Below are 16,885 nucleotides of genomic sequence, written 5' to 3' on the forward strand. Positions count from 1 at the left end.
AAATAGAAATGACGGGAAGGGCCCAAACAGGAAAGAACGTCTCTGAGGTCCTTGTGTGTTTGTTTATATATATATATATATATATAATATATATAATATATATATATATATATAAAATGAATGAGTCCTTGGTGCGGGGCCTCCCAGCCATCCAAGCCTTGACTGGGAGTCCAGTTGCCCGCGGTGTGACCTCAGACCCTCACCCTGCGGACCACCCGAGCCCCTGGACCTTGGCCCGGGGAAGGGGCGCTGGGCAGAAGCCGAGGCCGGCAGTGGGCAAGGGTCTGCGGCCCCATCACACGCTCATGGTCATCCCGGGGGAGTACTGCGGAAAGACGAGGGGGTGGCGCGCGGGGGCCGGTTCAGTTCCGGCCTAGGCTGGGACCCGCCCCCCGGGGGAAATGGGGGACAGGGCGGTGTGGACAGGGGGAGAGGAAAGGATCGGGTGGCGGTGCATAGGGGAGCCACGGGTCCCAGGGCTGGGGGTGGGATGTGGACAGGGTGGTGAGATGGGGCGGGCCGGGGGAAGGGGAGAGGAGGAGGAAGGGAAGGATGCCGCGGCCGCCCCCCCACCTGGCCCGCCGCGGTCACGGTCTTGCTCTGGCCCCCCGGCCGCCCCGCCGGGGTCTGCCCGCCAGGCCCCTCCGGCCCGACGCCGCCGCGGGGGGGGAGTCGACGCAGTCGCTTACGCTTTCGCTCGGGAACGGGTGCAGGAAGGTCCCGGCGGCCGCCATCTCGCCGTCGTCCCGCGGGGTGCCCGGGGTGTTGCTCAGGCCGGCCACGGCGCCGGGGGAGCTCTGGGGGCGGCCGCGGTCAGCGCGAAGGCCGGCCGCGTGGCCCCGCCGGGACCCTGCTTCTCCCACCCGGCCTACCCCGCAGCCCCGCCCCGCCCCCGGAGCGCCGCCCCCTCACCTTCGGCAACCCGTCCAGATCGCCCGAGCCTGTGGACCGACAGACGGCGGACACGCGGCTCAGACGCGCCGGCGCCGCCAAATCCGCTCCCCCACCGCCTCCCCCGACGGCCGCGTCCCCTCCCTCCGCCCAGCCCATTGGGAGGGCCCAGATCGGGGCGGAAGGACTGGCGGCCGGGCCTCCCCACGGTTCAGATGCCGGACCCTCCCCCAGCTCAGCGGGTCACCCAGCAGCCCAGAGAAGCAAAGGCGCCTTCAATACCCGCCCAGCACACAGAGGCGGACGGGCTGAAGGAGGCCGCCAGGGGGCGCACGAGGCTCGCGGAGCAGCGGGGCGGGGACGGGTGAGTGGGTGTCGGTGCCCCCGGACGCCCACTCACCCAGGGATCCGTTTACGTGGTGAGGCTCCATCGCACTCATGGCGGCCATGGGGCCCTCCGGACCAGGGCCAAGCGGGAACTGCTGGCAGAGAAACGGCCTGGGCCTCGGGCCACCGTCTCCCCGCCCCCCAACCAACCCCCTCCCAAGCCCTACTTACATTAGCCCTGCCGGCGCCCGGCCCGATGGGGTTCATGATGGTGTACATGTTCTCGCTAGAGTTGGTGGAGTCTGAGACAGCACATGAGGGGGCAGGGTGTCAGAGGGGCTTCCCCCACCAAGCACACCCCTCCCTGTGCCGCGTTCAGGCTGTCCTACCTCCAGGGCTAGGCATGATGGGGGTTCCAGGGGGCCCGCCTCCTCCTGGGGGTCCCTGCACACAGAGGGAGGCACAGACGGTGAGAAAGGCCCCCATGTGTCACCCCACAAACCTTGCGCTCAGGTCCCAGGTATCCCAGCTTAGGCCCCACTCACCGAGTAGCTGCCGGGGGAGGAGGAGGAGTAGGGGATCTGAGGACAGAAGCAGCTGTGAGCAGTCCACCCGCGCCACCCCCCACCTGCTTCCAATCACCCCACCCCCGGCCCGGATACTCACCGAGTTGCCGCTGGGGCTGGCCCACGGGCCGCGCACGCCGGGGCCCCTAGAAGAGACAGCGGTGGACCCGGGGTCTAAGCCCGGTGGTACCCTGTCCCCTACCACACACTCCCTGACACACCCACTCTGCCCCACGTGCCCTCAGAGCAACAGGTGTTGGCCGGGAAGTAACCAAGCACAGATTCCAGGCCACCTTCAAATCCCAAGCAAGCCATGGCTCACTGGTCTTCGAGCCTGAGCTTCCCCACCCAGCAGTGACGTCAACAGTACCAGGGACTGCCCAGTGGGTCTGCCACAGTACACCCAGCCCGTGAAGTGGGGTGCTGCCCGCCTCGGCTCACTCCTAGGGGTCCCTGAGGGCCTTACATGTTCATGGTGGGCAAGCCAGGGCCAGCAAGAGAGTTGGGTGGGGGCCGCATGCCACCTCCTCCGTAGCTCTGCGAAGGCAAAGGGGCCGTGAGTGCAGGTTTAGTGGGGGCAGCCCCTGATGCTCCCAGTCACCTGGGCCAGCCCTTACCTGGGGCCCAATGCTGGTCATGCCCCGGGGAGGCGTCACCCTCTGCATGGGGCCCATGCTCGAATGCCCTGGGGGCAGAAGGAAGAGTAGGCTCAGATCTGGGCCATTTCCCAGCGTGGACACGGGCTGTGTTGGCGCGGGGGTGGTCCTGGTTCTGGGGTCCTGATTGGCTGGTGGGGGGACAGCAGCTGGAGCTTCCCTACTCACCCTGAGCTCTCGGGGAGGGCTCCATGGTGCCAGGGAGGAGGGGCTGGGAGCCGGGGAGGCCCACGGGAGGCTGCGGATGGGGAGTGGCAGCACTGAGTGGAGGTGCCCCCACCCCGGCCCAGCTCCTGCCCGCCCCCCCACATCCCTCTCTCACCTGACTCGGCATCCGCAGGGTGGGCCGGGGGCCCCCTGGGAACCGCGGTGACATGAAGGGCTGGAAGAGGTGGGCCGGGGATCAGCACCTCCCCCAACCTGCCCAGCCCTCAAAACTACCCGGTTCCTGCTGTCCTCCAGCACCAGCCGGCATACCTCAGCCCAGTGCCTGGGTGCATGGAGCTCAGTGGTATGCACCCAGGGGCCCTGGGGAGGGGTGTGCGTGCACGAAGGGGCGGGGCGTTACAGGTCCTTACCTGAACATGAGGCCCCATCATGGGGGCATTGGGGTTGTGGGGGGAAGGCTGGGAGCCGGGGGGGGGGGCCCTAGGAGGACAGAACCAGGCGGGTTGGGAGGAGCGAGGTCACCCGAAGTTTCACGGTTTCCTGTGGCTCTGCAGAGCCTGGCAGGGCAGGGGCGGGGACGCCGTGGAGGCAGGAGAAGGGGCCAGCTAGCCCCTCTACAGGACCCTAAAGGTAGGGTTATGGGCAGGACCCCTGGCTCAGAGAGCCAAGCTTTGCGGCCCCAAGCACCCTGACACACGAGCAGTCCTAGCGCAGAGCACCCGCCCTCCTTGGCACTGGGGCCCAGGCAGCTCCGCCCCTCTCTGGCCCTACCACGGACGCACAGTACATACCCACCCTGTCACTGCCCACCCAGGGAGACAGGGGGTCCTAGCCCTGGCTGTACCTGGAAGAAGCCGGGTGCCATGGGGCCTGATGCCATTGCATCACTGGGGGCCATGCTCCCCATCACCGGGCTGGGGGCCGCTGCAGCACTCTGCAGGAGCAGGAGAGATGGCAAGACCCAAGTCAGGTCCCTTTCTGAACCAGGTTCTTCTCTTCTCCCCAGCCAGCCAGCCCCGCAGAACAAGGAACCCAAGCCATCTAACTACTGAAGCATGGAAGGACTGGGGAGGGGGGCTAACACTGAGGAAAGAGTCCTTGTTCCCCCCAGGCTTAGCAGCCCCATATGCTGAGTGGCCCTACGCAAGGGCTCTGCCTCTGTGCTGCGGGCCCCGACCTGCTGAGACCCCAGACTAGGGAGGAGGCCAGGACTCCAGCCCCCCGTGAGTCTCCACCCTGAGGATCTAGGGGTCTGAAAATGCCGTCTGCGGACTCCAGCCCCCCGTGAGTCGTGAGTCTCCACCCTGAGGATCTAGGGGTCTGAAAATGCCGTCTGCCGAGAACTCCAGTGTGTGCTTCGTCCTTCTAGCACAGGCTTGTTCTTTTGGTCTGAATCCAACTTCAGATGGGTGGGGGCACAGTGCCCCACTCCCAGCCCATCTCAACCAGCCCTGAATCCTTCTAGCTGGCAAGGCAGCTTAGCTGGGCCCCCAAGACCCCTCAAATCAACAACAACAAAAATCAATAGGCAGCTTGGAGATGAACCTCCCTCCCAGAGGGTTCCTTCTTAGAGCCACTGTACAGACCACTCCCCTCCTCCTCCAGGAAGGAGGGAGGAGGAGGAGGGGCACTCCACAGTGCCTCTCCAGGCCCCCAGTCTCTCTTCAGATGGAGGAGGGAACAAGACTGGGAGCCTGAGAAGGGAGTTCTCGTGTCTGCCAAGGGTGGGGATGCTGGTGGCAGGCCCAGAGTTGGCAGGGGGACAGGCTGACAGGCCACTTCCTCTGGCTGGTTCCAAGTCCCAGGCTTGCTTGCCTTTGGGGCCCACAGAGCAGGGGGAGGGGGTAGAAAGAAGCCTAGTCTTCAGGGCAGAGGAGACACATCAAAGGACAGGGAAGGGGGGAGGACATTGCAGGCACCGAGAACGCTTCTCCTGAGGCCCCTTGACGCGTGTCTCTCCCTGGCCGGAGGGGAACAGCTCTGGGCCCTGCGTCTGTCCACCTTCCCCAGCCCACAGGGAGGGCAGCCCCCCCTCCTGGGCTGTGGCAGGCGGCGCCAGAGCATTTCCTGGTGGGGAAGGTGGCTGGCTTTCCAGACCTTGAGGTGTGCGGGTGGGGGAAACGATGGGGCTCCCCAAGTCTAGGCCTTGAAGGGTTAATCCGGGGGGGACGGGTGGGGTCCACCCTTCCCGGTGGGGGACCTGAGCAGGACCCCCCACGTCAATCATCCACCCGGAGGCACCAGCCGGGCCCGCGTTGCCATGACGACAGGCTGGGCGCGCTCTCGTTTCCTGGAGACGCTGAGGTCGGCCCCCAGCCCAGAGGCGCTGACTGAGCCCCTTCAGAAGCTGGGGGGTGGAAGGGAGGAGGGAGCCCCGACTGCGAGGGGGAGGCGGCAGGACGCCCCTCACCCCACCGCCAGTAAGTGCGGAGGTGGGGCAGAACACGCAGCCGGCTCCAGTCTGCTGACACGGGGACCCTGTCACCCGGGAGCCGGGCCGCGGCCGGGGCGCCGCCCCCCTCCCTCGACGCGCCCCGCTGCCATGGTAATCAGCGTGCTCCCGGAAGCGCGCTCACTCCAGGGGGACCGCGCGCTCTTCCCTCCCCCGGAGACGTGGGCGGAGAGGGAGGGGCGGGCTGCTCAGCCCGGAGGAGGAACAGAGCCCCAGGGACCCCACAGAGGCACAGGGAGAAGTGGGGTGCACTGGGGCGAGGGAGTCGGACCCACGCCGAGTCACACGCGCACTCAGCTCCAGACACGTCTGTTACCCCGTTCTGGCTGGACCACAACATGACTGGTGGAACCTGACGGGGGGGGGGGGGGGGGCGGGGACAGCAGTAACCGCCCCTCCAGTAAAGGCGCATACAGCGTGCCCGGGGCGTCTTTGGGGACACGGTGAACCCTGGCCTTTTCGGACTGCACCCTGGCCCTTCTGTACTGCGGGGGCCCTCTGTCGGGAGGCGGTGCCTGGTGGGGGACTCCGGCTAACTGCAGAGAGGGAGGGTGGAGGGAGGGCCCTGGGAGGCACCCCGCCCCAGGGGCACAGCAGAGCGGAGGGCTCAGGACTTTAACGCGCCGGCTGCAGGGGGGAGGGGCAGGGGGAGGGGGAGGGCGGGGGTGGATGTCTCCGCGGCGCTGGGTGAGCAAGCCCCACAGACCAGGAGGAAGAGGGTAAAGGCAGGGGGCGGCCAACGCCCCCCCCCCACGTGACCACACGGTGCTGCGGGCCCCCTCCTGTTACCCAGCCTCTGCTCTGGATGACACTGAACTCAACTTGCACCGAAACCGAGGCCGGAGAGGTGAAGAGAGCAGCCCCAGTCGCCGAATAAGGCTGGGAGGTCTGCCAAGCTAGGCCTCTCCAGCGCCAGGGTCTACCCCTGCCTGGGCCCCCACCGCAGAAGGCTCGAGGGGAGGGGGCCAGCTGTGGGGGACGGCCAGCCCCACCCTGCACACAAAGAGGCAGGCAGCCAGGGAGGCAGGAACTGGGGTTCTGTCTATCGGGTTCCACATGGAGTTCACAGGAGGGGAAGCAAAGGAGGGGCTGGCCTCCGGAGGGTCTCGGGCTTATGGGGACCCGCAGGAGGTGCAGTGGAGGAGCATAGGAGGAGCACAATCTCAGGTCAGACCTCACAGCCCGGCCCACTTGCCCACTGGAGCCCCTCAGAGCACAGGCCCTGCCCACGCCCACGAGCCCTGGTCCCAGCCCCTGGGGCGGGGACTCACGTAGTCCTGGAAAGCCTTGGCTTCGCTCGAGTGCTCACACGCCTCTCTGCGGTCGGGCGCTGCACAGTACAAGTCCCAGAACACGCTGTGGGCGGCAGGGGGGGGAGATGGTTTCCCCACGCGCCCCCACCCAGCCCCCCTCCAAGGCCTGCCCGCACCGCCTCACACGCACCACCACCAGGAATGCAGGAAGCCCGGGGGCTCCCCCAGCGTAATGTTCTTCTCCCATCGGATCTGCAGGGGAGAGGAAAGAAGGCAAGGCACTCACTGCCCAGCTCTGCCTGACACCCTCCCCTCCCAAGAGGCAGCGCCAGCCCCGCTCCGGCCCGGGAGCACTGGGCCAGGAAACCAGTGGGTCAGGGCCGGGGAGCCAGGAGGGGGCAGCTTGGTGAGGAGCCCAGCGGGGAAGCGGGAGGCAGACCCTCAGATGGATGGGCAGATGCCAGGAGGCCCATCTGCAGGCCCAGCCCCTGCCCAGCCCTCACCTTCCAGGGCGTGACCTGCCCCTACTGCCAGAGACCTGATAAAAATGGGGTAGGGAGGCCCCCAGGGTTCGGGGGCTGAGGAAGGGTCTGGCTGTGGGGGGGTCCCTGCCTGGCTTGGCCAGCTTACCTCAGACAGGAAGGTCTGGGCTGACTTCTGGGCACCGACGTGTAGCAGGTACTCATACACGTACAACGCCAGCCTGCAGGTGGTCAGGTAGGGGCCAGGTCAGAGGCCTGGGCCACACTCAGTGCCCCGCCCCAAGGGTCCCTGGGAGGGGCTCTCAGGCCAAGTACCTGCGCCTCCCGCCAGCCTCACTCCCTCCCCTTCACTGGTCCCCGCCGTCCCAGCTCCCCAACTCCTCAGAAGAGATAGACGGCCTCCATGCCAGTTGCTTAGCCTGACCACCTCCCACATCAACACCCAGCCTGCAGGCCCTTCGTCTAGGCAGCTCTCCTAGGAGTCCCCAGACCCACTTCCAGGTCAAATTCTATTCTGTTCAACAACCCCTGATGGACCAAGTCCTGGGCTCATCCCACCAATCCTGAGACCCCCGAGCAGCCTTGACCCCAGAGAGGCCCTCTGCTTGGAGAAGGGGCTCGTGGGCTCCATTCCAGACTGTGCTCTGGGTAGGGCCTCCCAGCAGGCACCCTGGGCCACGGGGCCAGGGCCCAGCACCTAGAGCATGCCCAGCCTCAGCTGCCGAGGAAAGAGAGGGGCTCTCTGACCTGAGGTCTTCCTCCTCCAGGTCTCCCTGGACGCCCCCGTCCTCCTCTAGGGTCAGTCTGCACGCACCAGTGGTGGCTATGACACACTCGTGCCAGCCCCCAGGAGACTCTGGGGCACGGGAGGTAGGGCCAACAGTGCCACTCAGCTGTCGCAACACCGCCTTGCCCAGATGCCCATGGCGCCCAGCCCCCGTGCACACAGCAGCTCGGTTACTGCCCAGGCCAGCAGCACTGCTCATGGGCCACACAAGGGAGCCAGACCATCCATGCTGCCTTCCAGGCCTTTTCATCCCTGGCCTCTGCCACCCCTCGGTCTATCTTCCACACCAGCCAGCAGAGGGACAACTCCCAACTCGCTGGAGTCACCTAGTCACCCTCTACCGTCCCAGCCCCTTGGGGCGCCCCCAGGGTCCTCCCACTGCCCAACCAGGCCCCAGATGGGCTGAGGGGAGTGTGGGTCTGAGACTGGAGGCTCCCCAAGGGCCGGCCTGAGGTTGCTCTGGTGAAAGCTGGAGGCCCTTCCAGATGCCTGCCTTCCCAGCTGGCCGCCCTCCCCTGGCTGACAGCCCCATCTTAAAATAACCTTGCTTTGACTCACACTCCTGTTTTCTCTCGCTCTTCCCAGCCAGGCTGCTCAAGCCTCCCATCCCAGCCCCTTCAGCAGACCACCCAGGCCCTGGCCCACAGCGAGGTCCTTCTGTCCCGGCCCCCGCTCCATGGCTCCCGCCCTTGTTCTGGACCTTCCTTTCTTCATCCATCCATCCCTTCATTCATTCAACACACGTTCACGCAGCGCCTCCCTGAGTAGTGACCACCACAGACTCCTGTCCTCCCAGAGGCTACCAGCTTGTGGGGCGAGACGGAGGAGCAACAATACAGAGGAGAAGGTAAGCGGCCTGGTGGGCTGGAAGGCAGTACATGCTACAGGACGAGGGGGGCTGTTAGGGAGTCAGGGTGGGCGGCTGTCCCAGGGCAAGGTACGTCCACAGCTCGCGTTGTGCCCCGAATGTGGGAGCCACTGGAAGGACCGAAGCGGGGCTCTGAGAGGTAGGATTTGTGGGGCTTACGTAGCTCTGAGTGTGGGTTTCCCCCAAGACTAGCCAAGGTCCCCGCCTTGTCATCACACTCCTCCCAGCAGCTCCTCAAGGCCCAGGCGACCCCAGGCTCCAGCATCGCACCCAGCAGGCTCCAGCATCCTCCCTTCTCCGGCCCAGTGATCTTCCTCACCCTTCAGCTGTGGGGCTCATCTGTCCACCTCACTCCCAGAGCCCCCCCCCCCCCCCCTTCTAGAGGTCTCCTGAGCCTTCACCAGTGCTCTGCATCTGCCTGGTTGCATCTGCCCGGCCCAAGCCCATCAGTACAAGAATGAACACAAAAGGCCGATGGGGCCAGAGCAGAGCTGACCAGCTCCAGCCAGCTCACTTCCTCACCTTGCAGGCAAAGACAGAGGCTGTGAGAGGCCCAGCCGACCCCGTCACCTTGGGGGGCAGTGCAGGCAGCAGGAAAGGCCGGGGGATGAGACACCCAGAGACAGGGAGCAATACAGGGCGGGGAGGGGGCCGGGCAGGCTGCCCCAGCAGGGACACAGGGGGCTGCAGTCTGCTACCCCCCACCCCCACCAAGGGCAGAGGCTCTCCCAGGGCTCTGGAGTCCTCTGAAGAACATGGTGGCTCCCACCAAGGGGTCTACGCCGCCAGCCCACCGTGTCCTTCTCCATCGCCTCTCACCCTCCACCCTCAGGGTGGCATGTGACCTAGGACACAGGTCCTGGAACCCAGCCCGGCCTGCTCTCCTCCTCTCTCCCTGGGCAGCCTCCCCTCCTGTTTGGATGACTGATGGCTGCAGCTGCCCACAGGCTTGCTCAGAACTCAGTGTCCACTGCCCCTTGCTATCTTAAAGGCCCAGCCCCACCCCAGCTTCTTCTTCCCTTCCCCTCCTGTTCCCCATCCTGGGTGGTCTGAACACACAAGTGTGCGGTGCAAGTGTGAAGACCCACCCAGCTATCCCCCAGAGATCACTACATTTTACTGAATTTAGGGGAAAGAACTTAAGGAAAAAGCCCTCTCTCCTCATGCTGAGCCTTCTGCCTGCCTTCCTCCGCACACTCCGGTCCATGCTGCCACCATCACTTACCTGGACTTCAGCAAAGGCTGCCTCCTTCCTTCCCCACCAGCACTCCGCACACAGACCCTCCCTCCTCCCCTCCCACATACACTGACCACACACTACTCTCCACCCCAGGGCCTTTGCACAGGCTGTTTCCCTGCCTGGGGCACTTCAGCCAGAGACCCTCACGGCTCCAATGTCACCTGTAAGAGATGTCTTTATCACTTCTAACCTCAGCCCTGCTCCAGTCTCCCCTCGCCCCTCATCATTTTATTTATCTCTGTTTGACGCCAGGCTCTCCACTTACTGCCTGCAGCCCCCACTGAATGTCGCTTTGGGCGGGCGAGGACTTCATCTCACTCTTGAACTTATCTAGCACTGGGCCCTCAGCCATCCAAAGGAATGGACCCTGAACCCCCTGGGGATGTAAGCACCTACTGTTGTGATGGTAAGGATTTGGAGTTTTATCCCAAGAGCATAGAGAAGCCAGAGAAGGTTTTCAGTTTTGCTGAAACCAAAAACCTTACATGCTAGTACTTTTCATTTTCATCTGGATCAAGTCTCAGAGAATTGGGAGCAGTTTTGTTTGCCTGAAGCCTGGCAGGTGGTTTGGGGACCTCCAGAGCCCTCCCCTCTGGGGCGCTTCTGGCTTTGGGGGGCGGTCCCTGTCCAGGCCCCGAGCGGAGTTGTGGGAAAGGGCTGGGGCTCTGGGTCCAAATCCTGGTCCCGCCCCAGCCCTGGTCAGCAAATGACCTACAGAACCAAGAGCCCATCCATCAAGGGATCCCCGCTGCAAGACAGAAGGACCAGTGACCTGGAGCATGCGAGATGCCTGGACTGGGAGTGCTTACGGGGAGAAGTGCCCATGGGCCTCCCTGCAGCTGAGCACAGAGCAGGGGCAGAAACTTGGCAATGCCACCTTCATTATCAAGAACTGCCGTAATTGGCCAAGAATTGAGGTAACAGGTGCCGCCTGCTCAGCTCCCCCTCCCCCAGAGCCCCTGGGGGCGTGTGCCACTGGGGGCTGGGAGCAGCCCTCTCCTTCAAGGCCTTCTGTCACCCCTCCACCCTCGCCTAATCCGTCACCAGTTCCACCTACGCCCTTCAGGGACTCTCACCCACACGTTTCCTCCCTCCTCTCCACCACCCACAGGGCCAGGCCTTCAGCTCTCCAGAGCCCCTCTCCTCACCAGCCTTCATGTTACGGCCTTCCTCCCACCCAGCAGCCAAAGGAACGACCCCCACTCATAAACTCCACCCCAGCATCTGCCCCCAGACCCTGCCTTCCCAGAAGGCTCCCCTGTGCTGTGCGGCTGGCTCCGCTCAGCCTTTCTCAAGAACCTCTTACCCACGAGCTCCCCTCCAACAAGGGTGCCCAGGGCCACACCTGAACACTCAGCTAGGGATGGGACAGACACACGGTCATTCCCTTACCCCCTGGGAAGATGGACAAACTACCTGAGGTGATGTGCTTATATCAAAACCGATTCTGGCGGAAAAACCCACGAGACGCCCAGGGACACTGACAGGACTCTTGCTCATGGAACTATTCTAAACCCGCCTGGCAGCACTCAAAGTGCCCCACAGCTAACGTTTAGACGTTGCCCCCACGTCAGGACAGCGGAGCCTCTGGAGCTGGAAGCGGGAGAGGATGCCCAGCGGACGTGGGGACCTTCAGCTGTCCCTGTCAGCTTCATCTCCTTGTTTAGAAAGACTGAGACCAATGGGCAAACGCAAGCGCTCGCTCTGGGTGGGAAGCGCTCCAGGGACCTACCTCTAGGTTGGTGTTCATTTACAGAAGGAGAGGCTGTGTCTCCCCGCAGGCAGCCCACTCAGATCCCACCTCCCTCTGGCCCACCCTGCCTCCCTCCCCTGTACCCTCTGGCCCACCCTGCCTCCCTCCCCTGTACCCTCTGGACCCTGCAGTCGCCACTGTGTGCCTAGAGCCCTAAGTGCACAACAAGCGTCCACTCTCTACCCAGCCTCGGGGTCATTTTGGAGAAGAGATTCTTCTGGCCAGAAGATGCTAGACAGATGACTGTCTTTCTGGCCCCCTCTTATCTAGCTGCGCGGTTGTGAGGTTGGGCTCCATTTCCAAGCACCCTTAAGCAGGAGACTTTAAAACTGACACCTGTCTTCTGCCCAGGTTGGAAGCAGGTGTCTGACCACCCCACTCCTGGAGATCCTGGCACATCTCGAGCCATCCTTGTACCCTGGCTGGGGTCTGGGGGCTACCACTCTCCCGGTGGGAATGGTCTGCTTGTTCAGACATGTGCTGGGCTGGGTCTTGGGGTGTAGTGAAAGGCAGGTGCTGGACCCAAAGAAGCCCACATCCTAGCTAAGAGGTAGGTGAGTTACCCAATCTGATGCTGTGCAATTAAGAAAGTGAAGTGGAAAAGTGGGTGGTAGTGAGGTGTGGGAGGGCTCAGCTATGTGGAAGGTCTAGAGGAAGAGCCATTTACTAAGGGCACAGCAAGCGCAAAGGCCCTGGGGTGAGGCTGGGCCAAAGATCTGGGGCTGGTACCCAGGGTGGGGGCGTGCCATGTGGGCTGGAGAGGTTTGTGTTTTAAAGTGCGCTCCAGCTCCTTTGTGGAGTGGGGCTTCTTGGGGGTCTGCTGGTGGGTGGAGGGCCAGGAAACCTGGGGGAGGCAGGCAGTTATCTGGAACAGAGCTGATGGTGGCAGCTTAGGGGACGGCCGTGGAGATAAGAGAAGGGAAGAAACAGGTTTGTACCATATGTAAAATATACAGCCAATGGAAATTTGCTGTGTGACTCAGGGAACTCAAACTGGGCTCTGTAACAACTGAGAGGGGTGGGATGCGGTGGGAGGTGGGAAGGAGGTTCAAGAGGAGGGGACATATGTATACCTATGGTGACTTCATGTTGATGTGTGACAGAAATCAAACCAATATTATAAAGTAATTATTCTTCAATTAAAAATAAACCAATTTAAAAAAAAGAAACAGGTTTGAGCTGGGAAGGAGGGCTTTGGAGTTGAGTTTCAACCCCACTGGACAACCCAGGGGAGATTCTGCGTCTTTGAATCCAGCCTCAGTTCTTGGCCAGGGATGGAAGAGGGGGTTATCTGAGTTCTCGGTCCCCCTCCCCCCTCATTTTTGGCCAGAGCTATCCTACACTCAGCCATTTCTTGTCAGGAGGGTCCAGCAGAAGTGCTGGCTTGGAGACGAGGTTCTGCTGCTGCAAAAAAAAGTTAGGAAAACAGCAGATGGTGGCGTCTGCTTCACTGATGGGGATGCTGGGCTCTGGACAAGAAGGACCCCATCGAAAACTCAGGTTCAGGGGCACAGGAGAGCTCTTCGAAGCGTGGGGCTGACACACTAGAAAGGCAGACCAGGGGCTCTGAGCCCGGTTCCGTCTCCCGTCTGAAATGCGGACAGTCAGCCTTGCAGGATTCTCACCAGGGCTGGGGGAGAGGCTGCAGGTAGAGCACCTCACAGGCCACCGGCAACTGAGCCACTTCCGTCTCTGGGCCTTCGTTTCCTCCTCTGCGTAATGCGGTGAAGGGGGTTCCACTGCTCAGGTCCTTAACTCTCCAGGCCTGTTCTTTTCTCCCTGATTTCACCTTCCTGCCTCCTCCTGCCGTTCTTCTCCTTCCTTCTTTGGCCCCTGTCCTGAGCCCCCTCTGGCTCCCTGTCTCAGAACGAGGTCTGGGCCAGCCTGTCCTAGCAATGGACTTAGCGTCTGCTGGGTGCACAGATGGTGGGTCCCTGCCCTTGGGGGTTCACAGCACACAGTGGTGACTGCAGGCTCCAAGGAATACAGGGGAGGGAAGGCAGGGTGGGCGAGGGGGAGGTAGGGCCTGGGTAGGCTGCCTGCAGGAAGACACAGCCTCTCCTGTAAACGAAGAATGCTCCAGCTTACAAGGAGGCCCCAAGAGCACCTCCCACCAAGAACTAACTAGTGCTTGCATTTGGTCATTGGTTTCAGATCTTTTTAGATAAGGCTTCCCTGGTGGTTCAGTGATTAAGAACCCACCTTGCAATGCAAGAGACACCAGTCTGATCCCTAGTCTGGGAAGATCCCACATGCTGTGGAGCAACTAAGTGGTGCACCGCAATGACTGAGCCCAAAAGCCCCAACCACTGAGCCTTCAAGCTTTGCTTGTCCTCAGCCAAGAGAGAAACGGTTGCCGAGCTGTAAGAGATGAAAAGAAAGCCTGCACACTGCAATGAAGAGTAGCCCCTGCTTTCCACAGCTAGAGAAAACTGGTGTGCAGCAACGAAGACCCACCACAGCCAAAAAATAAAATAAGTAAATAAAGCTTTAAATAAGGGGATGAAGGTGGCAGGGACAGCTGAAGGTCCCGGTGGGGGCAGGAAAGGGTCCCAACGTCAGCCCAGGCAGAAAACGCAGGATAGGAGAGAGCCCGTGTTTAGGGCTCCTTTTCACTGCCCAGACTTTCAAATCCTCTCTTGCTCTGTTCCTTGAAGAGTCATCATGGGGCCTCTCCCTGAAAACCCAGTCTCCTGACATCTCCAGCAACTGGTTTCCTACACAAGGTGGCTTGACTTTTACGATCCTGCAAATCAGCCCTCGCAAGCCTTCCGTTTTCGCTGGCAGGATAACAATATCACAAACCACCATTGGGTGCCCTTGCTGTGATAGTCACAGGTCCTAGCACTTTTCAAATGCTCTCTAAACCTAAGAAACGGAACTGTTATTACGTCTGCATTTCTCAGGATAAAGAGTGAGCTTCGGAGGCTGTACTCCCTCACCCAAAGTCCCACCACAGGTAAGTGGCAGTGCCTGGAGGCAGGCGCAGCAGCTCAGCTACCACCCTACTCCAAGCTCTGAGCGCCCCCAGCCCCTCATCGCAGAGTCTGGGAGCTAGGTACCTGTCCCTCTAACAGCCTGAAAGCATCTGCCACCCAAAGCCCAGCGCCATGCCTAGAACAAGTGGGCGCCCCAAGACTGTGAGCCCTGCGGCTTCCCCAAGGGCCCCACCCAGCTGCCCCAGGCCCCGCTGGACAGGTGGTCTTACGGGGGTGGGCCCGCCGCCCCTCAAGCTTTCACCAAGGAGCAGAGTAGGGGGCGGGGAGCAGAGTGGCCAGTCTCGCCTGCCAGGGAAACTTCCCCCAGAGGGTGGGGGAAGTGGCACGAATCGCGAGCGCGCACACCGGCGGCAACCTCGCACCCCCAAGTCTCGACGTCGGGGAGGTCTCGCGACCCTTCAGTCCCCCCCGGATCTCGCGCGCCCCCGCAAACCTCGCTCCCCTCGGGTCTCCCGCGCCCCTTCTACTCGCACGACCTCTCGGATCTCGCGTGTCCCCTCAAATCTCGCGACCCCGTAAACCTCTCACGCCTCTCGGTTCTACCGCGCTCTCACTTAGCTCGCGACGCCCCGAGCCCCTCCGGTCTGGCGCGCCCCGCACGGACCCGCACCCACGTGCCCCACGCGATGCCCGCCGGCATCGGGGCCCCGGAAGCGGCGCAGTGGCCGAGCCCCGCCCCCGGCTGCCGCGGTCCCGACCCACCGACTCACTTCTCTCGTGCCTGGCTGTCGGAGGGCACGGCCGAGCCCTTGCCCCCCTTGGCGTACATGCTGCTCCGCACCGCCGCCGCCGCCGCCGCCGCCGCCGGGGCCCCACACCTGTCAGGCGGCGCCGCGGGCCGCGCTCCCTGTCGCCATAGCTACCCCGCGCCCCGGGCCTCACCGCCCTGAGCCCCGTGCGGGCATCGCGGGCACTGTCCGCGCGGGGGAGCTCCAGACGGCGGCGGCGGCAGCTCCAGCTTTGGCTCCGGCCGCGGGTTTTATTTTCTTCCTCTCTTCCCTCAGCGCGGGCTGTTCCGGGAAGCGCGCGCCCCCTCCTCCTGCCGCGCGCGCCCCCGCCCGCCGCCACCCCGTCGCCCGCGGGCGCCGCTCTTAAAAGGGCGATGGCGGGAGCGCGGGTGGGTCCCGCCGCCGGGACCGTGGGCCGGGCGCGCACGCGCAGTGGCCGCCGCGGGGGGAAGGGGCGCGGGGCTACACATTCTCAGGGCGCTAGTGGGAACTGCCACTCGAGGACGAACAACAGGACACAGCTGATGGCTGCTACACACGCAGTGTCCAGATAAGCCCAAATTGTACACAGAAACAGCCACATACTTAGTTGCGGCTACACTCGCCGACACAGGACTCGTGGCTGCTGGAGCAACTACTGATAGCCCCATAAAGCTACAGGCAGTCACACTGGGTGTATCACCCCCGCAGAGCTACCCACACCCAGCACGGAGGGAACTGCCACACACATAGCCCGCCTTCAGGACACACTGTCATTCATGTAGGTATACACAGCTAAAAGAGTGGCTGTTACAAAACACTGCAACACACTCCACACTCACATAGGTACCCACACGGAGACACGCATAGGCACCGCTATGCCACAGCTTCCAACAGCTGTGGAAAGAATCCACGCAGCTACCCTGGGGCACACCGTCGCAGCCTCCTGAGGGCTTCACACAGGGACCTGGGGTCTCACCGAGCCAGAGATGACTCAGTCACGCGCAACACACAGTCACACAACACAGATACACGCAACACAGACACCACACGGACAAGACGCTCCTGGGGTGTCCAGGCTACCTCCTGGGGTGTCCAGGCTACCTCCTGGGAACTACCCCGCACTGCCTCACAGTCACACCTGTTGTCAATTGCAGGTGCTGGGTGGCTTGACTGACTGGGTCACTTTCGCTGGCTCCGCCTCTCAGCCTGTGCCAGCTGTGAATATTCCACCTTAATAGCACCTCTGCAGGAGTCGGGGTGCAGGCAGTAGGCATCCCATTCTCCCTCCTAGGACCTCTCTTCTCCCCCCCTGGGGGTGTGCAGAGGAGGTGGAGGCCGACACCCGCAGGGCAGGGGCGCCTGGGGTGGTGGGGGTGGAGACCTGTGTGCCAGGGTACCCGTGCGCAGTGTGCGCTGGACCTGCTTGGGCTGGGTGGGGGCTTGGTCCAGCTGTGACTGGGGTCTAGATGCTTCTGTGAATGTTTGCCGTGGATATTCTTTTTCTTTGCTTTGCACAGCCGCGAGTGTGTGTGTAAACACGCGGTTCCTGAGTGCACGTGTTCGTCTTTGTGCGTGGGGGGTTGGCGGGGCCCCAGTCGCTGTCCGGGCAGTTGTTCCTAGCCCTGCGACGGTGGCTGTGTGTCCGCGGCGGTCGTGTGCTGGGCCGAGTGATGCTGCGTTAGGTTTTGTACACTAGTGTGTGTGCGCCTCCGCGAGTGGGTGGACTGCTGGCC

At 62.9% G+C, this 16,885-nt stretch overlaps 1 protein-coding gene across 9 annotated transcripts; it reads right to left on the reverse strand.

The window, feature by feature from the left end:
• Window positions 1–46: 46 nt before the first annotated feature.
• Window positions 47–15,447, reverse strand: SSBP4 (single stranded DNA binding protein 4). Of its 9 annotated transcripts, none has more exons than XM_052644118.1 (17): window positions 15,153–15,447; window positions 6,944–7,016; window positions 6,504–6,565; window positions 6,332–6,390; window positions 3,453–3,542; window positions 2,763–2,822; window positions 2,609–2,678; window positions 2,402–2,469; window positions 2,251–2,321; window positions 1,885–1,930; window positions 1,764–1,799; window positions 1,608–1,662; window positions 1,450–1,520; window positions 1,292–1,373; window positions 913–941; window positions 574–797; window positions 47–325 (listed from the first exon to the last, which is right to left on the reverse strand). In XM_052644118.1, exons 2-16 carry the CDS (start codon window positions 6,997–6,999, stop codon window positions 588–590), a joined length of 1,065 nt encoding a protein of 354 aa, XP_052500078.1. In that variant the 5' UTR covers window positions 7,000–7,016; window positions 15,153–15,447; the 3' UTR covers window positions 47–325; window positions 574–587. The 9 variants fall into 9 exon arrangements, with proteins under 9 accessions (XP_052500078.1, XP_052500077.1, XP_052500075.1 ...); XM_052644117.1 differs by having other exon boundaries at window positions 690–797; window positions 1,292–1,370; window positions 6,332–6,416; XM_052644115.1 differs by having other exon boundaries at window positions 1,292–1,370; window positions 6,332–6,416.
• Window positions 15,448–16,885: the final 1,438 nt, after the last annotated feature.

The sequence above is a fragment of the Budorcas taxicolor genome, chromosome 7 (genome assembly GCF_023091745.1).
Source record: "Budorcas taxicolor isolate Tak-1 chromosome 7, Takin1.1, whole genome shotgun sequence".
NCBI lineage: Eukaryota > Metazoa > Chordata > Mammalia > Artiodactyla > Bovidae > Budorcas > Budorcas taxicolor.